General features: G+C 48.7%; 2 protein-coding genes across 4 annotated transcripts; one reads left to right on the top strand and one right to left on the bottom strand.

The window, feature by feature from the left end:
• Positions 1-7: 7 nt before the first annotated feature.
• Positions 8-10201, bottom strand: CCDC25 (coiled-coil domain containing 25). Of its 2 annotated transcripts, none has more exons than XM_015859709.2 (9): positions 10062-10201; positions 7625-7687; positions 6799-6838; positions 5764-5815; positions 5241-5316; positions 4583-4686; positions 3312-3514; positions 2036-2081; positions 8-919 (listed from the first exon to the last, which is right to left on the bottom strand). In XM_015859709.2, the coding sequence occupies exons 1-9, from the start codon at positions 10084-10086 to the stop codon at positions 890-892; spliced, it is 639 nt and encodes a 212-aa protein (XP_015715195.1). In that variant the 5' UTR covers positions 10087-10201; the 3' UTR covers positions 8-889. The 2 variants fall into 2 exon arrangements, with proteins under 2 accessions (XP_015715195.1, XP_015715196.1); XM_015859710.2 differs by having other exon boundaries at positions 7640-7687; positions 10062-10198.
• Positions 10202-10470: 269 nt separating this feature from the next.
• ESCO2 (establishment of sister chromatid cohesion N-acetyltransferase 2) lies at positions 10471-21828 on the top strand. 2 transcript variants are annotated; one of them, XM_015859699.1, is made up of 11 exons: positions 10471-10577; positions 10865-10924; positions 13002-13932; positions 14554-14641; positions 14983-15040; positions 17556-17676; positions 18283-18414; positions 18898-18987; positions 19343-19486; positions 19816-19997; positions 21105-21828. In XM_015859699.1, the coding sequence occupies exons 1-11, from the start codon at positions 10486-10488 to the stop codon at positions 21241-21243; spliced, it is 2037 nt and encodes a 678-aa protein (XP_015715185.1). In that variant the 5' UTR covers positions 10471-10485; the 3' UTR covers positions 21244-21828. The 2 variants fall into 2 exon arrangements, with proteins under 2 accessions (XP_015715185.1, XP_015715184.1); XM_015859698.2 differs by having other exon boundaries at positions 10484-10574; positions 10870-10924.
• The last annotated feature ends 170 nt before the right edge of the window (positions 21829-21998 follow it).

The following is a 21998-nucleotide window of genomic DNA, read 5'->3' as shown; positions in this document are numbered from 1 at the left end:
CAGCACGTTTTAGCAGCCTGGTATGAATTTAATCATAACATATATACAGGTGCTGCAACATTTATCGCGATAGGTTCGGACAGGCTTATTCACAAAACCTTACAGAGAGCTCTGAACAGGACAGGCTGAGTAAAACCCTTCTTTGTTAGCTTCTCTCTGCAGAGGTTTCCAAGAAAACAGCCCAGAAATAAAGTGTAATTCAAAAGAATGACACCGTGAGGCCGTTCTCATCCTGTGCTGAAGGCACGTATCACAGCCCACGATGACACGCTCTTGTAGGTTACACCATCAGCTCAGCTGGGAGCCTCGACCAGCTGCAGCTCTGTGGTTAAAAAGCAGCAACCAACGGCCACACTTACTGCCAGGTGGGTCTGCAGAGCAGCTGTGTGCTTGTCAAAGAGGGAAACCCCCAGCCCTGGGGGAATTCTGGCTATGCTGCCTTTCACCATCACAGAGAGAAGAGCTGTGCAGTCAGCAATGTGGCTTTGGGGCTCATCAGTGATGCCAAATTAATGGCATCTCTTTCAGAAGCACGAGGCTGCCAGGACAGCAGTGAGACAGCACAATTTCTTTCAATCTCATCCAATTAAAAGCTACAGCAACTCCTTTCCTAGAATAAATAGCATCATCTTTGTAGGACTGAAACTTAATTTTGCTTCCTTACACCTACGTCCCTGATAAAAAGAGATGTACGTGCAGACATAGAGATCTTCTCCATCCAGAAGTTGCCCATGGCTCAGGGTTGGTCGGGACACCAGGAGAATCTATCAGCTTCTGAAGAAATGGAGTCAGAGTTCACTTATTTGGTTTGATTTTTTGGCATTCTTAGCGATGGTGACATTTAAGACATCCCAAACCACCTCGGATTGAGAAAGGAGAGTGACTTGATTTACATAAAGTCATCAGAATCGTTGCCATCCTGTGGGAAGAAAGAGACAATCAGGACCATAGCAAAGCGGAAAATGGTGAAGTGGTGTATTCAGCAGGATTTCACTGTTGCCATTTATTCTGGCTTCCTCCCATCCCAGTACAAACACCCAAGAGCAGCTCTGGAATGGGAAGAGCACCAAGAGAAGCTCTGCATTGTGAAATACCCGCTGCTCTTTGCTGTCCCTGAAGCTGCAGCCCATCTGCTGCGGTTTGGGAGGAATCAGAGATGGAGCTCTCATAAGCAGCCTTGTGGGCAGTCCCACTTCATGACCCAGTAGAAGGAAAGCAGGCTGGCACCAAGCAGGGCTCAGAAGCTGAGAGGAGGAGACCCCTTGGTTCTCCATTTCCACTGCTCCTCTCCCTAACAGAGCGTCAGGAGGCACTCACATTTCAACACTTAATTCTCAGGGGGGACGTGCATGCTGGCCAGGAGGAAAATGAAGAGCTCATGAAAACCACAAACTCCTTTAACAGTTTACAAAAGGCACATTTTCAACTGAAGGTCACTGAGATAAGCTGCAAGACCTCCTTGCCCAGGACCTCACAAAGGGGAAGCTGCACAAAAGCCAGACCTCAGGCAAAGCACAGACATGCTCAGTGCACATCAGGACCTCTGCTCGACTTCAGCCCCAAGCCATCCCGTGATCTACCTCATTTCCCTCCTGTGCTCCTCCCAGTTGTGGCACTTCTCTATAAGCACATCACTTTAAGCTTCCTCTCTGCTCCTCAGAACCTATACTCATCCCTTCCTGAACTGTCATCCTTGTATCTACAGTTTGTTTGTTATATGCATTTGTCCCAGGCAAGGACAGACAAGCCTGGAGCCCCACTTAAAGCTCTCCCTGCTCCTTCGTTCAGGTGGAAGGGGACTGGGAGGGCTCTGTACACATCACCAGGCTCCACCTGGGAGACATACAAGCATTAGGGCCTTCTCTGAAAGCCAAGGAGAGTGGCAGTGCCCTTCAATGAGAAGGGGCAAATGAGATGTGCACTGTCATGTGGGAGTCACTAAAACCAGACCGCAATGCGCAGCTGGACCGTCACAATCCTGCATTGAATTTCAGCTGTCTCTGAAAGGTTTCTGTGGTCATCGCTCAGCTCTCACCTGATTGGAGGACATGTTCTCAGCCTTCATTAATGATGAGTAGCTCCTGAAAGGGAAATGATATCATCTTACACAATATGTTTTCAAAAGCCACCAACACAGACAGGCACTTTGATGAAGTAGGATCAAGTACCAAAAAAAAAAACAACCCAATAATTCCTTTCTGAACTCAGGGTTATCCCAAGGAGGCTGTGGATGCCCCATCCCTGCAGGCATTCAAGGCCAGGCTGGATGTGGCTCTGGGCAGCCTGGTCTGCTGGTTGGTGACCCTGCACATAGCATGGGGGTTGAAACTATATGGTCATTGTGGTCCTTTTCAACCCAAGCCCTTGTATGATTCTAAGATCTTATTGGTTATCTTACTCTCTTTAGCTATTTAAAACAACAGAAGAAAGCACGGGTGCTATGCAGACTCATCTCCACAGCCTCTACAGCTTTGTTCAGAAGCTACTAGATACATAGCACCACAAGGCAGAAAATCCTTCATTCTGGGGGTTGAAGAGGCAGCTCTGGAGCAAGGCTCATCAGGAAGGCAGAGCCCTTCTTTAACAGCACAGATGTGCCCCTTATTAGGATCTTTACACGTATTGAGTCCTTGAGTTTTTCAAATTCCAGTCTCACAATCATTCCCATATAAATACAGCTTACTACAATAAAGTATGTTGTACTTCAAAGCAAGCCTTTGGTCAGTTGGCACATCCAGGTCTGTACAGGACAGGCAGGAGGGAGGAATGAGCTCCCCCATGCCGCTGAAAGTTTGGTAGCTGGATGACAGAAAGGTCAATATGACATTATAAAGCACCATTCGTTCTGTGTTCAAAGGAGCATGCAATTGCTTACAGAGGAAAACTGAGGAATCACACGTTTCATTAACAACGGTGATGCAACAGGAAGAAAAAGAACTCAGCCTGTGGCTCAGTGCTTCCCAAGACTTACACAAAGCTGAAAGCTGGAACCCAATAGATTGCACTCATCCCACAGAGACAAGTGGCTCACCCAATTTCTCCCAAGGACAGATTTCAAAAGACACCGTCCTTTCTTTTCACAGTGGTTTAACATCCAGGTTTATTTTAGGAAAAAAAAGGGGGAAAATGCATTTATATTGTAAAGACAAAGGGAATCGCTGGGCCATGCAGACATCTATGCTAGAGCAGGTCAGCTGAACACTGAGTAATGCTGGGCCAATCATTACACAGAAACTGCTGACCCATGACTCTCCCCTTGCGCTGATGAAAACCACAGAAACTCAACATTGGCACTGCAATTTATGACTTACCTAAGTTCTTCCAGCTCTTTCTTCTTCTTCATCTCTTCCTTTTCCTTCCGCTTCATCTCCTGGATTTGGGCTTTCTTCTCATTCCTCTCTTCTCTGTCACGGGCTTCCTTCTCAGCAGCCAGGTCTGGGAAACGCTCCACTTTTGTCTTCTCTAATCGGTTCAGTATCTCATTCACCTTCTTCTCCACCGTCAGCATTTTCACCTTGGGGGGGAAGGAACTATGATCCTTATAAAAAGAATACTTTTACTCTGGCACTTTGTGTATGGAAAGAAAATGCCCTATTTCGACTTTACACGTGGCTGAATCCCATAAAAACAGATGCAAAGGGAAATCACAGCCACCTTGTCCTATTCAATGTGTTGTGTAACAGCAAATGAAGGCCCACAACTAACAAGCACAAGCATTGCTGAGTACACAAGCGTGTCTAATTTGTTTTCTTGGCATATGCCTTTACAAAGAAGCCAAGAGATAAAAACTGGTCTCTGCTGATTCCTGAGGAGGTGGCAGCAGGTCTCCATTGACCATTTGGGGAAGGGAAACTCACATGCTGCTAATTCTGTAGTTTTCAGTGTTTTCTGCATTTCCTGCCCCGGTATGGACCTGTTTGAGTCAAACAACTGCACCTCTAGAGAGCTTTCTATCCCAGCAGCCAAGCTATATATACACAGTTTATGTTTAACATCACTAGGGGACACAGCTCAGGCCTGGGAACTGCTCAGTGCGCTGGACTGACCCCACAACAAAGCCAAGCAACTCTGTCTTATAACAGGTTTAACAAATTCAGAGGTAGCATTGTGGTGAGACACTGCCCAAAGCAGAGACAGCACAGCCATCACTGCAATGGGGATCTCAGGGATGCCCTTCACTGCACAGCAAGCTCATGTGAGCCCTTCCAGCCATCTGATCACATTGGTGTTCATGAGCTGATCCAAACTGACTGCTCATACAGAGATGATTGCAGTGCAGATACATTCAAGACAATAGAACAGACATGTGATAGCATTTGGGTTTAGCAGAGACCAATAAGCTACACTGCATTGCTCTTTGCAAACATCCCATACAGGCTACACTCTGCCACAGGCTAACAAAGAGCATGCATTCCCAGCTGATGGTAAGTTTAAATATGTCCCAGGGATCTCTCTCAAGCCTCAGGAATTAGATGATTTTCTTCCTTCAGGGCAAATACAGAAGACAACCCAACCCACTGCTAACTGGAAGTATGACAGTCTGTCACTGGGTCACTCTTGCTGGCTTGCAGCAAACACTTACATCCTTCTGCCTGTGAAACCCAATCTGCCCCACATCCATGTCAGCAGTCTTCTTCAGGTTGGTCCATGGCGTGTACACCACGTTGACATTGTTCATCTTGCAACCTAGGGAGCAGAGGAGAAAGGAAGGAAACATTTCTATTCTCTCCCTGCTGAAAGACTTCTGTGCGAATGCAAACTCCGACAGTGATTGTTGTCACCGACATTACTAACGAGGCAAAAAAGAAGAAAAAGGAGAAGCCCTTCCAGTGTTACAGTGAAACAAAAACCACCACAACATCAATTTCTGCAGTAACACGAGCGCTGCAAGCAGTGCTAACCAACTCCAGATGGAGGCTGTCTTTGCCAGAAGAGCGACTGCTATGGAAGGGGGCCCCAAGGTGGTGTGAGGGAAGAGCCTGCAAGGACTCTCTGGCTCAGGCAGCAGCGTGGAGGCACAAACAGGAATTGCAGAGATTTAAAACTCCTCCTTCTGAAAGCCTAACAAGCAGCTTCGGCAGCTGTAAGTGACATCTGCTTCCCATAAGACCAGCAGGCATTGACTTAACAGAGAACAGAGCAGCAGCTTTCACAGATGTTTGTTCACACACACTCTTGTGTGGAGCAGAAACACCCACCACAAACACCTTACACCCAGCCCCAATGGGAAGTAGACCCACCTTGGATGCTGTTCGCCTTCACCAGGTGGGCACAGTCTATCAGAACTTCTTTAGGAATGTCATCCACCGTCTGCCCCTGTGACAGAGCATATAGCGTCAGCCATGCAAGTGAGAAGGGGCTGCAGGGACTGAGGAGCACACAAAAGAGCACACCACAGCCAGGAGCAGGACACGATGCTCCACAAAACATTCCCAGCACCTTCTCCTCTTGACATTTTATTGCATCTTTCACAGTATTTTTAAGGAGGGAAACAAGTGATGTGCACTCTGGTTTTATCTCTGAGACACACTCTTGGTGTTAGGTCAGAAACCATTTGTTCTGTTGGGTCATGTGAAGCTTCCTTCTCCTTCCACCAGTTATTTGGTGATGGAAGCTGTAATTCAGCCTCCTCTGCACCCTTCAGCCTCAGTGTTCATGTGAGTACAGCCAGTCTCAACCCACAGGGCCTAATGCAAGATGGGACAGCATAGTTCTACACAGGTGAATGCCATTTAGGGCTTTTTAAAGACACATCACATTTACCTTGTGCAACCGAAGATACACGTGTGCAGAAGAGAGCTTATCCACATGAAACCTACAGAATAAAAGAAACCCAGATGTTTAGCAGGAGGTAAGAGATTGCAGTCAAAGATTTCTTCCTAAATATTGGAAGAGCAGCTTCTCCACAGACAAAAGTCTAAATAACAACGTTCCCCCTTTTGAACACGCTCCAACAGATCCATGTCTCTCCTGACTACACATCACGTGATGCTGCTCCACCAACGTGTTACCCAACCAAAGCAAAACCTTTTTCTGCTAGAAATATATTCCCATGCCACTTAGTTTGCTGCTGACAACATATCATCTGCAGAGCTTGTTGGCTACCATGCTGTCAGTACGGGGAGTAGGCACAAGCAGGGGTCTGAATCAGCCAGCAGAGATGCCACCCACTGCTGCTGCCAGGACTGGGAACTCCCCTGATCTTGTTTTTCTTTTCTAATGAGATCTTGTGAGCCAAAACCAACCTACGTGCGACGGAGTTCTTCCTCTCGCCAGCCTGACCACAGCCCTGTGGGTGTGCTGAGAGCTGACACAGCTCTTAGTAGAGGAGAATAAAAATGTCAAGAGTCTCTTGCTCACAGACCCAAAATCCATGGCTGCCATGCAGGAAAGGACAGCAGAAATCAACTGTGTGCATAGGGGAGACATTAAGCATGTGTAGAGGAACAAACACTAAGGAACAAGATAGCATTCTATAGGCACAGCATTCACTATTGCTTGGGAAGCTCTGGCTGCATTCACCAAACTTCCAGAAACCCCACCCCAGGAGTCAAGTTCTTCCAATGGACAAAGCAGGGGAGATGTAGGAAAATGAATTCAAAACAGCATCCCAGCATCTGCACCCGAAGCAGCTTCAATCCATCTTCACCTTGGGAATGCATTTAAACTGCTCAGTGCTTTGGGAGAAAAGGGACTCTGCAAGTGCCCGTGGCAGCACAAGGGTTGGGATTTGAATTGCAGCAGCACCAAGAGAGGCAGTGTGATATATGAAGGTGTGCACAGAGCTCCGGGACTTACCAGATATCTTCAGGCCAGCCATATTTTATTAGATCTTCATCTGCAAGAAGAAAAACAGCAATGAGCAAAACACAGGACTTCATCACTAATAAATCACAATGTCTGCAGAGACCTGACCAGAGCAGAAATCAATCTCTATTGATCAGCCAGAGCACAGGGATCAAGTAGAAGCAGAGAGGGTTTAGTGCTACACCCAGCTGCATGTAGCTATGCCAGGAACCAGTATGCTGAGAACACACAGTGTCTGTGAGATGTGAGACTGAGGATCCCCGACTTCCATCCCTTCTTCTCCTTATGTCACATGTGGACAGTTTTATGTGAAAATGTTTCTCTCCAAATCTCAATCTAAAAAGGAGACTTTCAGGGAAAGACACAGCCACACACTTTGAATGGTGAGCACTGTGGCTTCACGCTGCCTCTTGATGTGGAAACAGGAGATGGAGCTGAAGCAGAACCTTCACCTTGAGGGGAAGGACAGGCTCAGGGAGCCTCTGGGCTACCGGTGTTCAGTGGGGTGAGGAATACTACAGAGGGGAGCAGAGGAGCAGGAAGCTGACTTGAAGGAAGCCATCAGATACGATCTGAAAATGCTGTCTTGGCTCATTTTTTCAGCTAGTTTGGTATTCAGTTGTTCTGAAGCCAGTTATTGTGTCTAAAGTTTATCCATCCAAGCTAAAAGCAGCACAGTGGATGTCAGGGGGGGGTAACTCAGAACGATTTGCAGGGTTTCAAGTACATCAAATTAACAAATGAAGAGACATCCTTTCATAAGAACCTTGGGCACACACAGGCCTGAGCCTGCTGCCTCATCCATCAGCATACTTACTTTCAGCATACTTACTTTCATACTTGTCTTTTCCCATGTAAATGGTGTAAACGGTCGGGACAACTGAGGAAGAGAAAGAGGAAAATAAATCAAAAGGGCTTAGGACAAACAGTGCAAGGAATGAGCCACGCATTGGCCTTGGCCACAGAAATTACACTGAGAACTGTTTTCCTTGGGGCTGGGGGATTGTTTTGTGGCTCCTCCAGACCTCATCCCAAATGCTTCAGAGATCTTTGGGGACTCTCTTTCCAGCAGTTTCCACTGAAGATTATCCAGCAAAGAACAGCTCTTGGGCAAAACACCCTCAGCACCCATGTGGTTTGGATTATTCAATTACACAGATACAATCTGTCCAATTAAGCACACAAGGCCCTGAGCCAGGAATGCCAATGCTGTGTTTACAGTCTGGTGTTAACTCTGTGTGGTCAAGCGAAACAAACTCGCTTCCCCAAAGCAGTAGCACAATGCTCACCTCCCTCGGGGAGCTGAATTAAGATCTGCAAGATAACTGAAAGCCCTAAGCTATCCAAACACCAGACAGAGACTCATTTGTCCTGTCTGCATCCCCTCAGGGCACTTGGAGCAATGATGTTCTGTTCTCCTCTTCAAGGCTCATTCCATAATGCAAGAAAGGCATTTCCAGGTCTGGCAAAGCTGAACTAACAGCCAGCACAACAGAGAGAGGCTGCAGTAAGAGGAAGTCCTGCTGCAACCTGCTTATGATGCTCTGCCATCGTATATAGCAGCAGGGAAATCCCAGTTCCTCAGTGGGAAAAAAACTTATCTACCATTGTCACAGCTTTAACTATTCTGCTTTCTGAGCAGATGATGGAGGCAGCCATCAATGAGACACTGAACTTTGGCTTTCACCAATAAGGTGAAACACGTCCCTACTTCAACATTATGAACACAGACACTGCACAGAAACATAACATTCAATGCTCAGATATCAAGTGATTTCATGATCATGGATCCCAAGAGTACTACCTTCACCTTAGCAAGACAATGCTTCCAGCTCATATCATTTAGAAACATAGAATCAATTGAATTGGAAGCAGCCTTTCAAGGATATCTCATCCGACCCTTCTGCAATCAAATGGGCCACCTATAGCTCAGTAGGGTGCTCAGAGCCCTGCCCAACCCAACCATGGGTGTCTTCACTCTGTCCCCTTCCTTCTTACAGCTCCACTTTAGATACTGACAGGGCACTATCAGGTCACCTCACAGCCTTCTCTTCTCCAGGCTGCACAGCCCCAGCTCTCTCAGCCTGTCCTCATAGGAGAGCTGTTCCATCCCTGGGATCATCTCTGTGGCCCTCCCCTGAACTCAGTCCAACAGCTCCATGTCTCTCCTGTACTGATGACCCCACATCTGGATGCAGCACTCAAGGTGAGGTCCCATAGAACAGAATAGAGGAGCAGGATCCCCTCCCTGAGGCTGCTGGTCGTGCTGCTTTTGGTCCAGATGGCTTTCTGAGCTGTGAAGGCAATTAAACTCAGTGTATACATCAGTAACAGTGCAACACAGCTTAAACAAACCACAGCGGCTTCCTCACTGAGTCCTCTTCTATGACTTTTAAAACACAAAAGATATCTTCTATTAGACTCAATACAGGAGGATGGTTTACACCATCAGCACAGAATCACAGAATGACCCGGGTTGGAAGGGACCTCAAGGATCATGTAGTTCCAACCCTCCTGCCTGGCAGGGCCACCAAACATACACCTTTACTAGATCAGGTTGCCCAGGGCCCCGTCCAACCTGGCCTTGAACACCTCCAAGGACGGGGCATCCACAACCTCCCTGGGCAGCCTGTTCCAGGGCCTAATGCATGGAGAACACAGTGAGGTGATATAGCTGTGAAAGGAGCCGGGGCACACGAAATAAAGGAGCCTTTCAGTGCTTAAAAAGACACATTTCAGCACATTAAGAATAGAAACTTAGGGCAGATGTGAGGAGGAAACACCACAGACTGAGGCCTCCATAGAGAACACCACAGCGAAGGCCGAGGAGCCCTATTGCCGTCCATTCCCACAGTGACCCACAAGAGGCCTAGAATCGGCTTAGAACCGGCCCAGAACCTGCCTAGAACCGGCCTAGAACCGGCCCAGAACCAGCCTAGAACCAGCACTAGAACAGGGCTAGAAACGGCCTAGAACGGGCTTAGAACTGGCCCAGAACCAGCACATAACTGGCCCAGAACCAACCCATAACCAGCCTAGAACCTGCCTAGAACTGGCTTAGAACCTGCCCAGAACCGGTTTAGAGCCGGCTTAGAACTGGCCCAGAACCAGCCCAGAACCGGCTTAGAACAGGCCCAGAACCTGCCTAGAACCGGTCCAGAACCGGCCTAGAACCGGCCCAGAGTCAGCCTTGAACCGGCCCAGAAACGGCCTAGAAACGGCCCAGAACCAACCCATCCCCGGCGCGGACTCACCGCTGGAGGTGAAGTAGAACACCATAGCGGCAGTCGCGGCCTACCCCGACCCGAGCTCCACACAGGTCCGGTTCCTCGCTCCTGGCTACAGTAGGCCGCAAAGAGCCAGTGCGCATGCGCACCGATAGGCACGCATACGTCATCAATGTGCGCCGAGTGTCCCGGAAGGGGAATTCTGTGGTAGGGAGCTGCTTGCTTCCTCAGCCTCCAAGTCCCAGCGTGCATTGCGAACTACAGCTCCCAGCATACCCCGGGGTAGTGCCCCCGCCACCCATAATCCGCTCAGTTCTCGCGAGGCATTCTGGGAGTTGGAGTTTCCTCTAAGGGGGTGGGAACAGCCGTCTGATTGGCTGAAAAGCGAGCGGCGGGCAGCGAGCAGACCAATGGCCTTGCGAGGTGTGTTGAGCGGCAAGGCGTTTGGCCAATGAGAAGCGGCTGGGCTGTGTGGCGGGTGAATGCGCGCGGGTTGGAAGGCGCGGGAGCGTTGGTGGCGGTGACTGAGGCGGCGCTGAGGTGAGGGGGAGTGGGGTGGGGGGTCTGTGGGGTCTATGGGGGTCTGGAACCTTCCTAATAGGACCTGGGGGCTTCTACCCTTCTTTCTTATCGCCCCCCCATTTGGGTATGGCAGGCAAGAAGCAGAAATTTCCTCTGTGTCGTTTGTTTATGCTCAATTAAGACATTGCGGCCTATACCCTGCCTTCAAACCGCTTCCATTGGTCGTTAATTCCACCCTCAGCTTCTCTTCCTTCGTTAACCGAAAGCTTTTAATTACAGTGGGTTTCAGCTGACTCCAATTGCCTTCCTGCAGGTGCTGACATGGCTGCTGTGAGCTCACAGAAGAGGAGCCAGAGCCCCGCAGAGACGTATGTGAATTGCTTATAAATCTTCCTTCTTTATGGTGTCTATAGGATCACAGCTTGGTTGGGTTGGAAGGGATCTTATAAACCCCTGCTGCCATAGGTTGGGTGCCCCCCCCCCCCCCATCTATGGCATTGGGCAGCTCTAAAGATGGGGTACCCACAGCCCTGGGTAGCAATGCCAAGGCTTCACCTCCATCTGAATAAAGAATTACCTCTTTAATCTGAATTGGTTTAAGCTCGTTCCCCTTTGTCCTATTGCTCTGCATAACATCAGTCTGCCTCCTGCTTGTGAGCTACTAAGAGGAGGGCTACTAAGATGGTGAAGGGCCTGGAGCATCTCCCCTATGAGGAGAGACTTAGGGAACTGGGTCTGTTTAGCCTTGAGAAAAGAAGGCTGAGAGGGGACTTGATCCAGGTTTATAAATACCTGAGGTGTGGGAGCCATAGTGGTGAGGCTGGTCTCTTTTCAGTAGTGCGTGGGGATAGAACTAGGGGTAATGGGATGAAACTACAGCATAGGAAGTTCCTTTTAACAGTGAGGGTGACGGAGCACTGGAACAGGCTGCACAGGGAGGTGGTGGAGTCTCCTTCTCTGGAGATACTCAAGACCCTCCTGGACGCCGACCTGTGTGACATGGTGTAGGGAGCTGCTTTGGCAGGGGGGTTGGACTCGATGATCTCTAGAGGTCCCTTCCAACCCCTACAATTCTGTGATTCTGTGAGTTCCACTCAGCTACTGGGAGGCCTCAGTGAGGTCTCCCCAGTGTCTTCTCTTGTCCGAGCTGAACAAGCCCAACTCCATCAACTTGCCTTTATAGGAGAGGCTCTCCATCCCTTTGAACATCTTCATAGCCCATCTCTGGTTCTGCATCCTTATAGTTCAGGCCTGGGCACGGTTCCATCTGGGTCCCCACAAGGGCAGAATAGAGTGGGACAGTCACCTCCCTGCCCCTGCTGGCACCACTGATGCATTTCAGGCCTTCCAGGCTGCAGGAGCACATCAGGGCCACCAAGTCCTTCTCTTCAGGACTGCTCCCATTGAGTTCTTTGTCTTTAGATGAGAAAGACATGAAGGTACAGGTGGATTTAGGTTGGATGTTAGGGGGAAGTTCTTCACTAGGAGAGTGGTTAGGCCCTGGAACAGGCTGCCCAGGTTGGTTGTGGATGCCCCGTCCTTGGAGGTGTTCAAGGCCAGGTTGGATGGGGCCCTGGGCAACCTGATCTAGTAAAGGTGTATGTTTGGTGGCCCTGCCAGGCAGGGGGGTTGGAACTACATGATCCTTGAGGTCCCTTCCAACCCTGGTCATTCTGTGATTCTGTGGATGGCAGCTCGACATGAGCCAGCACTGTGCCCTAAGCAGCTCAGAAAGCCAACACTGTATCCTGGGCTGCACCAAAAGCAGCATGGCCAGCAGGATCAGAGAGAGGATCCTGCCCCTCTGCTCTGCACTATGAGGCCTCACCTGGAGTGCTGCATCCAGCTGTGGGGTGCTCAGTGCAGGAGAGACACGGAGCTGTTGGAGTGAGAACAGGCTGTTCCGTTCCCTTTGTAACTTTGTCACAGCAAAAGAGGTTTTTCTCATGCTCCTTTTATCTTTCACCCGCAAAAAATATGTCAGGGGAGGGGAGAGACCAAGGGTGAAGTTTTACTTCTGAACTGGACAGACAAATTCCTGAGATAGTGAGGTTTTTCTCTCGGTAAATATTTACAGCAAGCAAATATGTTACTGCTGAATGTGGCCTTTGTGTAAGTGGATCCCCTTTAGGCCCTTAGTGCAATGCTGACAGGCTCTAAAATACATTGAGAGTTCAGCGCGTGACTTTTGGAACCTGGTGTGAAACACTGTGGGATTTTTGCATCCCCCCCACTGAAAGCAGAAAGGAAAGTGGCTGTCGATGTGTGCTCTAACAAGGGTAATTGGTTTGCTGTTGGAAAACAGCAAGGCAGCCTTGGGTCTGTGTTTGTTAAAGGGTATATGCTGGTGTAGGCAGCTGGGCTGGCTGGACCTGGAGCATTACTTAAGCATAACTGCCGAGCTGTCATTAGTATATGTGACATTTTGCCTTGTTGTTTTCATAGGGCTTTTGAGACTCCTGTGAAGAGAAGGGAGCTGGGTTTTGCCGAAAGCCTCAAGAAATCAAGAATTCGCTGGTTCTCTTCTGAGATCAAATGGTCACCTGGCTCCAGCGACGAGGAAAGTGGAGCTGTCTCTGTGAAGCCAGCACCAGTGAGGAGGTTGGATGTGTCCCCGTTGCAGGCTGCCAGCATCCCCACTGCTGCAAGCAGGGAGTTATCCCCCCAGTTATCCCCTAAGCCGGCTGCTTCGTACCAGCCCATCGTGCCTGTGCTGTCCTTTTATAGCAAGGAGAAGCGATACCTTAGTATTATAGAGAGGAAACAGCTGAGTGAGAATGGAGCTTCTGGGGAGATAAGCAGTTGTAAGAGTCCCTTGGCTGCCAGCAGGACTGAGAAGGTTAATGTGAATGTCAGCAGGAACACGAGTTCGAAGCCAGCCAAGCCTGTGGCCAATTCCAAGCACGGCAAAACTGCCCCCAAGCCCCTTAAGAAGGTAAAAGCTGACGTACCCCCAAAAAAACCAAGCGTGGGGAAAGAGAATACTCCTTGTTTAATTAAGAAGAAAATGGATTCACCCTTCAGAGTCCTCAGCATGACAGTGAAGCCAGCTCTGAAGCTTCAGTTGGGAGCAGCCTTCTTTTCTGCCAGCAAGAAGTCACACAAGAAACAACCCTTAGACCTCAAGCCTGTCCAGAGTCCCCCTAGCTCTCGTTCAGCTGATGCCAACAAAAGCCTCGATGCGGGTGGTGCAATGAGAAGTACTAATGTGCCTCAGAAGAGAGAAAACAACAACGTTGAGAACTCCCAGAGCTGTGTAAATCAAGAGAGGAATACTGCACATGAAGGGAAGACGTCTCAGCAGCAAAGTGCAGGCAGCCCTGGTGTTGCCTCTCAGCCTTCTGAGGCTGCAGAGTGCAGCCATGCAGGGAGCACGGTGAGTAGAGGTGTCAGCGGGGCCTGTCTCGTGTTCAGGTGACATGCACTGAGTTTGCTGGGTCTCACGTATGCTCTAATTATTCAGCCCAGGTGTTTAATTAGATTTTACTTTTATTTTACTGGTGTGTTAGGAAGGCACAAAACAGTGGTAAAATCCCAGTTTGTTTTCATCCCTGTGTGCTTCAGTGAAATGCCCTGAATAGGATGGTTGAGAAGAAAGCTGTGTTATCATCATAGAGTAGCTTGGGTTGAAAAGGACCACAATGACCATCTGGTTCCAACCCTCTGCTGTGTGCAGGGTCACCAACCAGCAGCCCAGGCTGCCCAGAGCCACATCCAGCCTGGCCTTGAATGCCTGCAGGGATGGGGCATCCACAGCCTCCTTGGGCAACCTGTTCCACCCTCTGGGTGAAAAACTTCCTCCTAAGATCCAACCTCAACCTCCCCTATCTCAGTTTAAAACCATCCCCCCTTGTTATTTCTGTGTGTGTGTGATGAGGAGCAAAGCTAACAAAGACCTACATAAGTGTTAGGTGGGGAGCCTGAACTGTGTGTGGTTCTATAACTGCTATCTGAGAGCTGGGGAGTATTTACCCTAAAAGACTGTCTTAATTTACAGGATGATGGTGGGATTAGTCCTTCCACAACCTGCGAGTCAGACGATTGCATTCCTTCCAGCCAATCTCCAAGCAAAGGCAGTAAGAAGGGTGAGCTGAATTCTATGTATCTTAGTCTTCTCGTGCAGCTGGTGTGCACAGTACATGGGAAATGCTTTTGGGAGATGCTTCTGGTTTGAAGGAGATGGGGTAACTCCAGTCTCTTACATGTTCCTGTCTGCTAGCTAAATATCCACAAGGTTATATGCATGAAGTTTATGCCTAATGGTGACCTAGGAATCTCCCTTCTGGCTTCTTTTGCCAGCTGATTACTGCCAATAGTCATTGAATGTGATTTAACTGAGCTTCCAACTTCTTCTGTTTCCATGTATCAACGTGTTCTGTGACTAAATATTGCTCTGAGCCACTATAATATCGCTTATCTTTTCCAGCATCTTCGAATGCCCTTGTCTACCCCATATTCAGTGGGCCCCCTACCAGCAAGAAGAGGTACGTTCATCTTTGCTGTCTATCAGGAGTGTTGTATTGACAGAATAATTGTTGAAATATGCACGTAATCATTCTAAAAGTCCGACCTTCTATCTTGGTGCAGTGCAATAATGCTTGTTGGCTCAGGGAAGCATCTGCTTCAGAGGTGAACCTATTAGCTGCTTCACTCAGGTGCTTGTGGTTGATAAGCTCCCATGTAGCAGCACTCAAATTTCTGCCCTGCGTCTGCTTCTCTTCCTCTCCTCTCCTCTCCTCTCCTCTCCTCTCCTCTCCTCTCCTCTCCTCTCCTCTTCCTCTCCTCTCCTCTCCTCTGCTTCCTCTCCTGCTCCTCTCCTCTCCGCTCCTCTCCGTCTCCTCTCCTCTCCTCTCTCTCCTCTCCTCTCCTCTCCTCTCCTCTCCTCTCCTCTTCCTCTCCTCTCCTCTCCCTCCTCTCCTCTCCTCTCCTCTCCTCTCCTCTCCTCTCTCTCCTCTCCGTCTCCTCTCCTCTCCTCTCTGCGTCCTCTTTCTTCCTTCGCTCTCCTCTTTCTTCCTCTCTCTCCTCTTTTCTTCCTCTCCTCTCCTCTTTCTTCCTCTCCTCTCCTCTTTCTTCCTCTCCTCTCCTCTTTCTTCCTCTCCTCTCCTCTTTCTTCCTCTCCTCTCCTCTTTCTTTCTTTCCTCTCCTCTTTCTTTCTTTCCTCTCCTCTTTCTTCCTTTCCTCTCCTCTTTCTTCCTTTCCTCTCCTCTTTCTTCCTTTCCTCTCCTCTTTCTTCCTTTCCTCTCCTCTTTCTTCCTTTCCTCTCCTTCTTTCCCACCTGAATGGGTCTTTTAGAGAGAAAAGCTGCTGGTCCCCCTCCCACACTGACTCAACTCCTTCATATATTTTGTTAACGATCAAAACATTCTAAGCTTAGTTTATTGTGGCCATTAACACGCACGCAACCCCCCCAACACTCGAAATCATTTCAGATGGAGCCAAAACAAACCTTCCACAACTTGTCGAGCTACAGTAGTTCTTTGCCACAGTAGAGTGTTGAAAGCAAGATCTGATTGCAATATTTGCTTTCCTTCCTCATGTGGCTTTTCAAATACCTTCCGTGGTGCAAGTGGAACCCTGGAATATGTGCAAAGCCTGGTGTTTGTGATTAACTGCTCATCAGCTTTGGATCTGCCATTGTCTCTTGGGGGAGCTGATGTACACAAGCTTTTCCTATGTGAAGTTTTTGCTTTGGAAATTCTCCTTAGTATCCGAATCTATAAAATAGTTTGGTATATCTCTCACTTCCACGTTAAGGTTCATTGCACGACACTAAGAGTTTCCCACTCCGAGATTGCCACGCTATGGAAGTCTGAAGGAAAACTGTGCAGTTAATAACAGGTTGCAGTGGGTCTCAGCTAAAGGTTCCCCATCTAGATCAAAACCCATCAGTAACTGGAGATCAATCTTTCTCCTTGAGAGGGAAGCGTTGCTGATGCTGTGTGTGATTCATAGTCAGCTTTCCTCACAGCACAGGGATACCTGAAGCTGTGTAAGGTAATCTCAGATGATGATGCCACTCCTGCTGAGATGGCACAATAGGATCCTCGTCCTTGCTTTGTGTCACAGGGTGCCCAAATCAAGCTTGGGTCAGCTGTCCTGAGCTGCACACACTGAGCCCTCACACCAGGGCTCACCCAGTTGTGCATTGAGACATGAGTTCCCTCTGCCAGCTGCATTTAAAATCACAGGCATTCAGGGCTGCATCCCTCCTGCTCATCTCCCTGAGCTCTGCTGGGTATGTTATAAACCCATTAAGCTCCATATGTCAGCCTTGTGCTCTCCGCTCACATCTTTGACATGGAGTTTCCTAGTCCTATCTGTGATTGAGCACACAGAGGCTTTCCATGCCTTCTTCTGCTACTAGAGTGCTGAGTTCACCATCCAAAGACTGTGGCTTTGGTGTGCTTTGCCCCAGGTACAATTGGTAATGAACTCTTCTTTCACATCTATAATAAGGAGGGCTTCTCTTCAAGCATGTTTTTGAAAGCATGATTACAGCCATAAGTTTATGTATTAAATTTAATAGGAGTATATCAAAGAGACTCTTTATGGGGAGGTTTTGTTCCTTTGGATCCCAGACTTGGGGGTGAGGTTTTCAGCCTGTGTGGGACTGCCTAGCTCCAAGTAAGCCATGGTTTGAGGCTGGAGCGCTGGGCTTGGGTATGTATTTCTTCACCTCCAGTCCCTGTGCTTCATAGATCTGGCCCTGTCTCCTCTGTTGTATCCCTTTGGATGTTCAAGAGACTGCTGAGTTCCAGCTAATGGCAGTGTCCCAGTATGCTGGAGATAGGATGATAAGGGGCTGCTTAATCATGAGCTTGATAGCTGTGCAGCTCCTGTTTTGCCTTGAGCCCTCCTCACTCTCCAAACAGCAGCTGTCATCATAGTTGTCAACAACTGTATCTCAGTTTTGGGGTGTTCTGTTATAAAAGTCCCAACCCTGCCCTGGCTGCCTGATGTGTGAATGACCAGCTGACATCTTTCTGTAATGATTTTTAGGGCGTTGGATGAACTGAGTTCTCCCTTTGGATCCAGTCCGCCTGCAAAATTGCCTCACGGTGTGCAGAAAAGCAAGAAAGCAAGAGAGCTGTGCAAGCAATCCAGCGATCAGATGATCATTGTAAGGATGCTGGGTTAGTGGGGTGGCTCGTGACACAGTGACAAGGACATGAGACGTGTCTTGAGGTTAAGCAATAAGCAGATTTCCTTACGTGTAAACCTCAAACAAACCACACTGTGTCTGCTATAACAGCAAATGGCAGCCAAGGCAGCATGGAAATGTATAACCCAGCACTGTGAAGTACATCTGCCTTCCTGCTGCTGCTGCTGTGTGGGGTGGAGCACTGATCTGAGTGCTGGGTGGCTGCATGGAAGAGAGAAACCCAGATGAGAGCAGCACTGTGAGGACAGCTGCAGCATTTCCACTGCACTCAATGTTGTCCTGAATGTGGTTTGTGGGCCACGAGCTCCAGCCCAGCCAGTTTATGGGACCATGATGGAGAGGGGGTGGACAGCAGGTGCTGAGGGACAAGGAGATGCCCACACTGAGATACAGGGAAGGGCAAGCAGCCTGCACAGGGAAATAGAAGCTCTAAACAAATGGGCCTTCATTTCATGTCACCATTGTTGCTATAACCAATTCCTAACCTCGTTCCTTTCAACTAAATGTGGTCTTGACCTTCAGAGCACGTGTCATTCATGCTTAACCAGCTCTGCTTCTCACTAGGACGCCGGACAGAAGCATTTTGGTACCATCGCCTGCAAATCATGTGGCATGATATACACAGCTGCCAGCCCTGAGGATGAAGCCCAGCACATCCAATACCACGAGAGATTCCTCGAGTGCCTCAGATACGTGGTAAGGCCACGGCTGCATTCACATCTCTGAAGGACACAGGAGAATCCCAGAGTTTTGGAAGGGAGCTTAAAGATCATTTAGTTCCAACCCCTGTTGTGAGCTGGTTGGCCCCCCACCAATCCAGGCTGCTCAGAGCCCACCCATGTCCTTTTGTGTGACCAGGGATGGGGCACCCACAGCTCTTTGAGCAGCTGGGCCTCACTGCCCTCTGAGTAAAGAGGAAACAGCACGTATCATCCAGGTATTAAGTTGAGACAGCTGCAGGCAAATGTTTTGTCAGCCAGATGGGAGGTTAAAGTTTAAGTAGCGTGCAGTGCCAGCAACTGTGTTCATCAGTTTGATGAATGTGATTTGACTTTATTCCTGAAAGCTGAGGTGGTTCAAATTACAGCTTCATCTGCCAGAATCTTCACTGAATCACTTCCTCTCTTGCTAAACCACTGACTTGTGTTTTTTCTTTTCCCCCCTCCCTCTCTGTGGCAGTGTTGGAAGAAAGAACGGGTTGTGGCAGAGTTCTGGGATGGGAAAATCGTATTGATTCTTCCAGATGACCCAAAATATGCAGTCAAGAAGGTACATGTTTGTTTATTTTGGGGGTTTGTGTTGTAGATGAGGTTTTTTTATTTTCATGGCTCGGATCCCTGAATGCTTCGGTTCACACAGTCATACATTGCTTGGAATGCAGAAGGCCTACAGGAGAGCAGAGCAGGGTTATGGAATCACAGAATGGCCTGGATTGAAAAGGGCCACAATGACCATCTGGTTCCAACCCTCTGTCATGTGCAGGGTCACCAACCAGCTGCCCAGGCTGCTCAAAGCCACATCCAGCCTGGCCTTGAATGATGCAGGGATGGGGCATCCACAGCCTCCTTTTGTCCTGCTGAGCTGAAGAATGCTGGTACCTAATGCATCCCTCATTATGTTTCAGGCAGAAGATGTGCGAGAGATTGTAGATAATGAACTGGGCTTCAAGCAAGTTGCCTTGAGTTGCCCGGCCAAGACTAAAACCTACTTGTTTGTGTCTAACGAGAAGATGATTGTTGGGTGCCTGGTGGCTGAATCAATCAAACAGGTGTGTGTTAATTGTGTGAGGAGAAGGAACTACAGGCTGATAGCTGGGACTCTTTGTGTTTTGGAAATCTTAACCTCTGGCAGGATGGGGAAGGAGGAAAGCTCGTGCTTGTATCAGCTTGTAACGTTGCTAACAGGAGTTGGGTTTGCATGGCTGGTGTTAAGAATGGCCTGGGTTGAAAAGGACCACAATGATCATCCAGTTTCAACCCCCTCCTGTGTGCAGGGTTGCCAACCACCAGACCAGGCGGCCAGTAGAAGGTTAAGCTGGTATCGGTGGCTCTGTGTCCCTGAAGAGAACAGCTCAATGGCTTCTCTTTGTCTCTGCAGGCCTTCAGGGTGCTGGCTGAGCCCAGCACTACGCAGAGCCCTGGGCAGGATGCCCTGCAGCAGCACCGAGCATGGCGCTGCTCCACAGAACCAGAGCCTGCAGTGTGTGGTGTCAGCAGGATCTGGGTGTTCGGCCCCACGCGCAGGAGGGGCATCGCACGGCGCTTGGTGGACGTGGTCAGGTATGGAGCCACAATGGGGTTGGAGTTGGGAGAGGGAGGAAGGGATTGAAGCAAAGGGTGGTTGTGTGTATCTTAGTCACAGAATCACAGAATGACCCGGGTTGGAAGGGACCTCAAGGATCATGTAGTTCCAACCCCCCTGCCTGGCAGGGCCACAAAACATACACATTTACTAGATCAGGTTGCCCAGGAGACCCCATGGATCCCCACAGAGACCCCATAGAGACCCCACAGAGACCCCATAGATCAGGTTGCCCAGGGCCCCGTCCAACCTGGCCTTGAACACCTCCAAGGACGGGGCATCCTCAACCTCCCTGGGCAGCCTGTTCCAGGGCCTAACCACTCTCCTAGTGAAGAACTTCCCCCTAACATCCAACCTAAATCTTCCCTCTTTTAACTTAAAACCATTTCCCCGTGTCCTGCTATTTGTCAGCCCTATGGCCAAACTGAGCCAAACTGTTATGGCTGAGTATAACTGGAACACGCAGCTCCAAGGACTGGAATTTCCAAGGGAAACTCTGCTTGTTAGGAAAGAATATTTTTGATGTTATTGTACTTGATAAGTTGAGGCCCAAACTTACCAAGTGTTTTCCAAGCAGGAAATTGTGAACTTTTCAAATGTGTTTGGCTCAGGCAAAACATGGAGGAGGAGTAAAAGAAAATAAACCAACCAAGCATCCCCTCGGTCTGTTCATAGTAATACATAGCCATTAATATACATATACTCACAGTACATATAGGTGCACAGAAAGTATATGCATATATCTGCCTGTATTTATATGTGTATATATAAAGCTATTCCATTATAGTTCAGTATTCTGAAAGTCAATCAGTTCCCACTCCCTCTGTGGGCGGTGTTGCCCTGAGCCATGGTGACCTGTATTCAGTATTATATTCTCCTTATTCCCAGTCTTTAATTGCTTCCTGATTCCTAATTAAACCGTGCTTCAAAGTGGCATCAGAACCGTCCTCTGCTGTTTGAAAGCAGAGCTGCATAACAAGGCTCTCACACCCCCTTTAGGTTCAGCATCAGCTACTTACAGAGAGGGGCTGGGATGATGCTCCTATGGGTCACAGTGTGGTTCTGACAGCTCTATTCTATTCCAGGAGCACATTCATGTATGGCAGCTACCTGAGCACCGAGGACATCGCCTTCTCTGACCCCACACCGGATGGCAAACAGTTTGCAGCCGAGTATTGCCAAACACCCACCTTCCTTGTCTACAACTTTGTTTATGGCAACTGACTGCACTGGATTAACCACGAGTTGTGAGTAGTTCCAATCAGCTTCCAATGACTGTGTTGCTTTACAAGTAACGCTTTTCATGTTTAAGGGTCTGGTGAACTCTGGTTTCTTGCTGAGCACTCGCTCCTTCCTGCTCTTTGTGGGAAGGCATCACCTTTTATACGGTGGTGGTGGTGGATGCTGTGAATGCAAGGAAGCTTGCTTGGATTGCAGATAGTTCGCTTTCTAAATCTGAAGTTTTATGAGATAACTTAATTTCTTGAAGAGTTTGAATTCATTAATATAAAGCTAATTGTTTCTCCCTCCCCCCTCCCCCTTGGTATTCGGGTGTTTGAGTTCTCCATGCACTTGCTATGGAAAACCATCCTGATGTGCACTGTTGTAAGAAAGCTGCTTGGAACTGGCTGCTGAATGTAAAGGGCTGGGGCAGAGGTGGGAATCCATCCCTAAATTTGTGCTGATGTGTTACAATGAGAAGAACACGGGGCAGGATTTTCCCTCAGCCTCCAGTGCCCGAGGTCTGGAACCTTTGCAGTGTTGTGCTGCTGTGATTTGCTCGTTCAATAATAAAGTGTTCAAAATGGTGCTGCTTGAACTCATTTCTGTGCACAGAGGGGCACGGAAACATTTCCAAAGCTCTCCTAATTACAGTTCAGAGGAGGAAATAGCAGTAGCTTCAGCCTGCCAATGGCTGCATATGGGAGCAGGACCAGCTGTGGTACAGCTGCCACCTCCAGCTAAGTGCAGGTATATCC

The sequence above is a fragment of the Coturnix japonica genome, chromosome 3 (genome assembly GCF_001577835.2).
Source record: "Coturnix japonica isolate 7356 chromosome 3, Coturnix japonica 2.1, whole genome shotgun sequence".
Lineage (NCBI taxonomy): Eukaryota > Metazoa > Chordata > Aves > Galliformes > Phasianidae > Coturnix > Coturnix japonica.
Note: the sequence above shows the minus strand (reverse complement) of the source record. Positions and strands in the feature narration are given on the sequence as shown.